Source organism: Pundamilia nyererei, unplaced genomic scaffold (assembly GCF_000239375.1).
Source record: "Pundamilia nyererei isolate P.nyererei 1_Seehausen unplaced genomic scaffold, PunNye1.0 scaffold00411, whole genome shotgun sequence".
NCBI classification, from domain to species: Eukaryota; Metazoa; Chordata; class Actinopteri; order Cichliformes; family Cichlidae; genus Pundamilia; species Pundamilia nyererei.
The window spans coordinates 293,278-300,966 of record NW_005187812.1 but is presented as its reverse complement, the minus strand read 5'-3'; the positions used below and the strand labels follow the sequence as shown (position 1 = coordinate 300,966).

At 40.9% G+C, this 7,689-nt stretch overlaps 1 protein-coding gene across 4 annotated transcripts in view; it reads right to left on the bottom strand.

Annotated features, from left to right (window-relative positions):
- Positions 1-7,689, bottom strand: part of pde5ab (phosphodiesterase 5A, cGMP-specific, b) — a 114,862-nt gene that overhangs the window by 39,152 nt on the left and 68,021 nt on the right. For all 4 annotated transcript variants that reach the window (XM_005753202.1, XM_005753203.1, XM_005753199.1 and 1 more), the window contains exon 8: positions 6,364-6,446. In XM_005753202.1, coding sequence (XP_005753259.1) covers positions 6,364-6,446 — 83 coding nt within the window. The remainder of the gene's footprint in view (positions 1-6,363; positions 6,447-7,689) is intronic.

Below are 7,689 nucleotides of genomic sequence, written 5' to 3'. Positions count from 1 at the left end.
GGTCGAATGCCTTCTCCAAGTCCACAAAACACATGTAGACTGGTTGGGCAAACTCCCATGCACCCTCAAGTACAATTTGTTGTCCACGCCATTAAATATTTTTCAACTTGAATATTTCAGTCAAAATCTCATGTGTGATTTGAGCTTTCCTCTCGATTCTTGAGCTGTATATTTTCTTAAGTAGATTAGCTTCAAATTGGGTCTACAAACTGCTACATTACATAGCATGTTATATTCAGGCTTCATTTGTTTGCTTATATTGCAATTTTACAGTTAGGAATGTTTATGAAATATGCAATAAAAAATACACACATTACTAAATAATATCACAGAATTAAAGAGTTACGTTAAAGTTAAGGAACTACTTTAAAGTTTGGTTAAAGTTTTATCTACGTTCATGTACTGTATATTTACTACCACAATACCTGCATTCGTTTTAAGCTCCCTATTGAATCATATTTAGATCTTAATTTATTAAGCTCTTCACTTTTCTGTATTAATATTTTACTTATTGAGTTGGTTTGTTCTGTCATATTGTATTTATTTTCATAAAGCTACATTTTTAATGTTTTTTGGTGGAAAATAGTAATATCCCTACTTTTGGGGTTTCACACTTCTCTTAGCAGCAGAGTGTTGGTGAATTTTATGCACTATATGACTCAGCACTTGACAATAATGCTCTGTCATTTTATGTGGGTTTCAGCCTTGTGTCTGAGGTACTATGCCTCCTAAATACTTTCACTTTGCAGTAATACTATTTAGAAAGTTGATAGCACAATATCTAGGAATAGCATCCCGTTATAGTACCACACTCAATCTCAGTGAGCTCTTTACACTTATCCATGGCTGCAAGCTGATATGGCTGCACTTCATGCAGAGTTTATTTTCAGAAACTTGTCATTAATTAGAAACTTATCAGAAACTAAAATCCAATTTTATCTGCTTCTTATTAGTCTAAAATCTTATTCTCACTTCTCCTATAAATATGCAATCCATCAAACTATAGCATTTTCTTCTTCTTACCCCAGGCAAACCAAACTGACTAATCAAAATCACATAAAGCACTAACATATATGCATAGGTTATATATGGATATGTTGATACACAGAAAATGTAGTGAATGCACACTTAACTGCACACACAAACACACACACACACACACACACACACACAAATACAAACATGCAATCCAATTGTATTGCTTAGGATGAGATTAAGATTGAATTTTAGATGCTACATAGCAACTGTGGAGGTCAGGCCGCCCTAGAGAGCAGCATGCCAAAAGACGAGTGAGTGGGAGGGAGTAAAGGGGAAGGATCTCTATCTCATTGTATCTTAAATCAGATTAGTTCTTATTCACCCCTCTTGGCTGCAACCCAAGTCTACAACTGCAGATTCCCAAATCCTTTCCCTTGTACCATGGCCCTCTACTCATCCTGGCTGTAAATACTAAAACCATTTAACCCTGTGTTGGGAACTCAGACTTCACCTCTTTGTGTTTCCTTTCAAATCATTTCACGACTCTTATTTTCCCGTTTCTCCCTTACAAATGACCATTATACTATTTGCGACATTTTATCATTTCTAGAGAACAAACAGGACACAGAGATAAAAACTACTGATCATAAATTTTTTCCTGCCATGGCAAATATATACACAACTTGCTAAAGTGGCTTATTTGTAAAGTTTATGCACCTGTAAGACCTTATAAATGTATAATATAATTTTAATATCACAAAAATAACTTCCAATTTAGACCCACAAAACCTTAATTATGCATGACATATTATAATTGCATCATATTAACAGGCAACCAGTGATGTAGCATAAGAATGCACTAGTAGTCATAATATACACAAACTTTTAATGAGCAACCAAAACCATATATACACTCAACAAAAATATAAACGCAACACCTTTGTTACTGCTCCCATTCCCCATGGGATGGACGTAGAGACCTAAAATTCATTCCAGATACGCAATATAACCATCCCTCCCAAACAGTGGTCACAAATCAGTCCAAATGTGTGGTAGTGGGCACATCTGCTATATTGAGATAATCCATCCCACCTCACAGGTGTGCCACATCAGGATGCTGATCTGACATCATGAGTAGTGCACAGGTGTACCTCAGACTGCCCACAACAAAAGACCACCCTGGAATGTGCAGTTTTTTGCACTATTGGGGGTCTGGGGACCCAGAACCGGTCAGTATCTGGTGTGACCACCATTTGCCTCATGCAGTGCAACACATCGTCGCATGGAGTCTATCAGATTGTCAATTGTGGCCTGTGGAATGTTGGTCCACTCCACTTCAATGGCTGTGCGAGGTTGTTGGATATTCGTGGGAACTGGTACACGCTGTCGTATACGCCGGTCAAGCACATCCCGAACATGCTCAATGGGTGACATGTCCGGTGAGTATGCTGGCCATGCAAGAACTGGGACATTCTCAGCTGCCATCTGCCCTGAACAATGTGAACCATGATTTATCCGTGAAGCGCACACCTCTCCAACGTGCCAGACGCCATCGAATGTGAGCATTTGCCCACACAAGTCTGTTACGGCGACGAGCTGGAGTCAGGTCAAGACCCCGATGAGGACGACGGGCATGCAGTTGAGCGTCCCTGAGACGGTTTCTGACAGTTTGTGCAGAAATTGTTTGGTTGTGCAAACCAATTGTTCCAGCAGCTGTCTGGGTGGCTGGTCTCAGACGATCTTGGAGGTGAACCTGCTGGATGTGGAGGTCCTGGGCTGGTGTGGTTACACGAGGTCTGCGGTTGTGAGGCCGGTTGGATGTGCTGCCATATTCTCTGAAACGCCTGTGGAGACGACTTATGGTTGAGAAATGAACATTCAATGCACGGGCGACAGATCTGGTTGACATTCCTGCTGTCAGCATGCCAATTGCACGCTCCCTCATTGCTTGTGGCATCTGTGGCATTTTGCTGTGAGACAAAACTGCACATTCCAGGGTGGCCTTTTGTTGTGGGCAGTCTGAGGTACACCTGTGCACTACTCATGATGTCAGATCAGCATCCTGATGTGGCACACCTGTGAGGTGGGTGGATTATCTCAATATACCAGATGTGCCCACTACCACACATTTGGACTGATTTGTGACCACTGTTTGGGAGGGATGGTTATATTGTGTATCTGGAATGAATTTTAGGTCTCTACGTCCATCCCATGGGGAATGGGAGCAGTAACAAAGGTGTTGCGTTTATATTTTTGTTGAGTGTAGAACAGTTCAATAGTTCCCCTGTCAGTTGTTTCAGCTCATCCGAGGGAACATCAAGGCATTCCTTGGCCAGCTGAGAGATGTAATCTTTCCCAGTGTTCCCTGGGTCTACCGTGGGGACTCCTATGAGTAGGATATGCACAGAAAACCTTGCCCAGAAGGCAGCCAAGAGGTATCCTAGTCAGATGCCCAAACCAACTCAGTTACTTCCTTTTAGTGAGGAGGAGGAGTGACTCTGAGTTCATCCTGAATGACTGAACTTTTCACTCTATCTCTAAGGAACAGCTAGCCTTTGGAGAAAGCTAATTTTTGCTTTTTGTATCCAAAATGTAATTCTTTCTGTTATTGCTCAGAGGTTGTAAATCCATCTGTTTCTTAATCATCCAGGTAAAGAAATCCAAAAAAGTTTGTTCCGTTCATCTAGCAATTTTAGTTTTCCCACTAAAAACACTACATCCAGATTAATAGAATCTACTTTTTCATGAATCCATCTCTCAATCACCTGCTCCTCTCTCCCTTGACTCATGACCAACAGACCAGGACAATTAAGTGTAAGTTAGCACCAACCAATGAAGCTGACAGGACCACATTATTCACCAAAAGCAGAGATGAGGCCATCAAAGTGGAAGCTTTTTGACATGGACGAGTCACCCCCCCCCCCTCGTCACCAGACTCTGTTTCCTCTCCAGAACATGTGTCAGTGGGATTGAGGAGACCCTGAAAGTATTCCTTCCACTGCCCAAATACATGCTCAGTGGAAGTCAGCAGCACATCATACACTGTGTGAGTAAAGCACTACTTTTGGCTTCTTAGTTGCTTGGTGGTTTACCAGAATAATTTCAAGGCCAATCAAAAGTCTTGTTCCATAACCTTACCGAGCTCTTCCCACACCCGAGTTTTTGTTTGAGCTATTGCAAGAACTGCACTTCACTTGGCCTGCCAGCTCCCTCCAGAGTTCTACAGACAATCCGAGCCCCTATACAACCTCTTCTTCAGCTTGATGGCTCCCGTCACCTCCAGCAACCACTATCTGATTTGAAATGGGACCATGACAGGAGGGGGTGCAGAACATGTTGGAAGTGGGAACCGAATACCTTGCTTACTGGGCCTCTTCCAGATGAAGCCAGTACACCCTCACTATATGTCTGGATGCACCAGGCCTTTCCTTCACCACATGATCCAACTCACCACTAGGTGATGATCAGTTCACAATTGAGTGCCTGTTTACACTTAGTGTCCAGAATATAGCCCGCAAACCTGCTTTTACAAAATTGATTGTCGACCTGCAACTGTCCTTTTGCCACATGTACTTATGAACACCCTTGTGGTTAAATTTGGTGTTTATAATGGACAAACTGTGGTTAGCACATAAGTCCAATAAAAGAACGCCACTTGGGTTTAGGTCCTTCCCAGTCACATCCCTTCCGGACACACTGTTATTACCGATCACCCGTCTTCAAGTCTCCAAGTTTGAGAATACTGTGAATGAAATTGTTTATTTAGTTGGAGTGAGATTGTCACGGCTGGGGCAGCAGTCGTGTGGTGGAGTGAATGTTGCCGACAGCGGCGGAGGTGCGAGTGAGTTTATTCACAGTGCACAATAACAAAAGCAAGGGCAGAACTTAACATAAACCTAAACTGGGGAACACTAATAATAACAAAACACGAAACCATAACTCACAAAGTCACATGCAGGGAAAGACATAAGGAGGTACACAGGGGATGGAGAGCTGCAAATGGAGAGCAGAATGTGGAGCAGAGAGACGCAAAGATGACCCAATGACGCAGAATAACACAGACGAACCATCGGGGAACACAGGTAACCAGACACTATGTATACACGTGCTGAGGAACACAAAATGGCAAACCGGAGGGAGGCACAGCTGATCCTAATTACACAGATGAGACAGGGAGAGCACAAAACTGAACACAGAGGAGTCATACATGGATATACAAAGTAAAACAGGAAGTATACACTGACGAAACCTACAACACGAAACTGACCGGGAGCATAAACGATAACCAAAGACCTAGAATATCCAACCCCAAATACATATAGACAGAACCCCCCAAACATAAGATAATAATAATAATAATAATAATAATAATAATAATAATAATAATAATAATAATAATGAACACAAAATGCTGGATCAACGACCCAGGACCATGACAGAGATGTCCTGCTATGGATGTGACTACCCCTAATGACTGTTAAATGGTAAATGGACTGGTTGATTCTGTTCATCTGGACGTAGCGTTTTCAGCAGGAGAAACTTTTCATCACTCATCCAAGTGACTTCTTCAGTCTCAGCTGACTGCAGGTTTCCCCAATCTTATCAACAGTATATTTTCACAATGACTGAAACAAGCCCACGAAATGAACAATGGGCTGTGAGGTCAGTTCCTCAATCATTAATATGCAAATTATCATGACCACTGGTCAACAACCACTCATCAAACCCCATTGATCAATGGTACTAACTGGAAAGTTGCAGGTTAAATGGACTGGTTCTTATATGTCACTTTTCTACTCTATCTGAACACTCAACACGCTTTACACAACTTCATAATGGATGGTTTCTGAGAAAGGTTTCAGATGGCCTCCAAGTCAGTAAAAGTGTCCACATCATCATGGTAAATGGGTTGTAACCCAAGATCTGTCAACTTTAACCTAAGGACAGTGCAATGAAGCCAAAAGGGTCCAGCTAATGAGGACCAAAAGCTTTGTACTGAAATCCTGCATTTGAATATCTAGGAACATGGCAGGTGAAGAATTTGGATTACCTTAAAAAGATCCCAACAGGCTGCAAATCAGCTCAGCAAACTTAAGAGTATTGAACCCCTCGTTCTTGTCTACACTGTATCAATTCAGTGTGACTGAAGGGGCATAATAAGACTTTCATTACTTCCAAAACATCTCCTTCTACATGATGATAATAGATCTTTGTGCAAGTGCCCATTATGCAAACATCATCTAAAGGCCTCTTAGGGAGAGAGAAAGGACAGTTTTCAACATTGCAAAAATACTGATGAAAATAGCTAGAGTATGCCTGAAGAAATAAAGTCATTAACACTCGAATGTCATTTTAACAGGCTTGTGCTGAGGGTGATCCTCTTACCTTTTTGGAGCATCTAGGACTTCACCAGCAAAGTCCTTCACCAGTTCCTCATAATCCATGTGAAAGACGCTGGAGAAAGTGTTCTGCAAAAAGAATGAAAGACAGTTTACTTCTCTGAGATGTCAAAGACATGACTAATTTGGATGGTGGAGTTTGGTGAGGTGTAGGGGATAACAAGAGGTAGAAGTTGCTATTAGAAGCAAGATTATAAAAAAACATTCAGAATTTTGTGGTTTAATATAAACATAAACATTTCTATGACTTGCTGCAGGTCTACTGTGTGTTTTCTGGCTATATTGATTTCCTCTTGCCCTTCAGTTAAGCTACTAAAGCAAAACCCAGCATCCAGATGCCTTAAGTTAAACAGAGGTACTGTGCACAGCGCCTAAAACAGATTTCCTAGCATGAAAAAGGGATGTTGATCTATTACCTATGAAGCCTTGCCAGAATGAGAGTTTATTTTGACATTCCAGTCCTCTTTTCTCCTTTCCCCCCTTATAGGGACTTGTTTCTCTCAATCTGCACTCCCAACCCTTCACAAAGGATACTTTTTTTTCTATTTTAAAAAGGTTGGGACAGGATGTTAAAGACGAATGATCTTTCTTCATTTGGAAAGAATTGCCCCCATTATTGTACATACTTACACATAGTTTTGCTCTTGGGTAACTGATCTTTTTAGGTGAGTGTAATAAAGCTGTTTTAAACATAAATAGGACGAAACGATGTTATGACATTTATTGGGGTCTTTGGCAAGTGGAATAGTTTATAACAGGATGACACATGATAATGGAATGTTTTCCTGCATGTGGGAACACTGGAATAAATTAGGTTTGTCTTATATTCATTAGAAGCATCATCATGTGAAGGAAAGACGAAGAAATAGTTAACTACAGCAGATTATAGATTAAACAGATTAAACATACAAGTCATTAAAGAAATCATAGTGGTGGTTTATGTTGATATAAAAAGCCCTATTTTGTTGTTAAGGTAGGAAAATAATAAGACGGTCGGAAATGGGAAAATCAGAAAATGATAAAAAGAAAGTCTAAAACATTGGCTGGTTTCTACGCACACAAATTCACTCACGCTAATGGCGTAATATGTTTTTAGGAAACAATTTCAGATTTATTTCTACTGGGGAGAGCTAAACTATACAGAACAACAACATAGTTATGGTGGTGTGCCAAATGTCAAACCCTATCACATTCACGCACCAAGCCAATCATCCACATGTCCACACTATGAACATCTACTGTGCACATATTTACATGCAAAATGCTAACCACCATACAAGTGCGTGCATGTCTCTCTCTCTCTCTCTCTCTC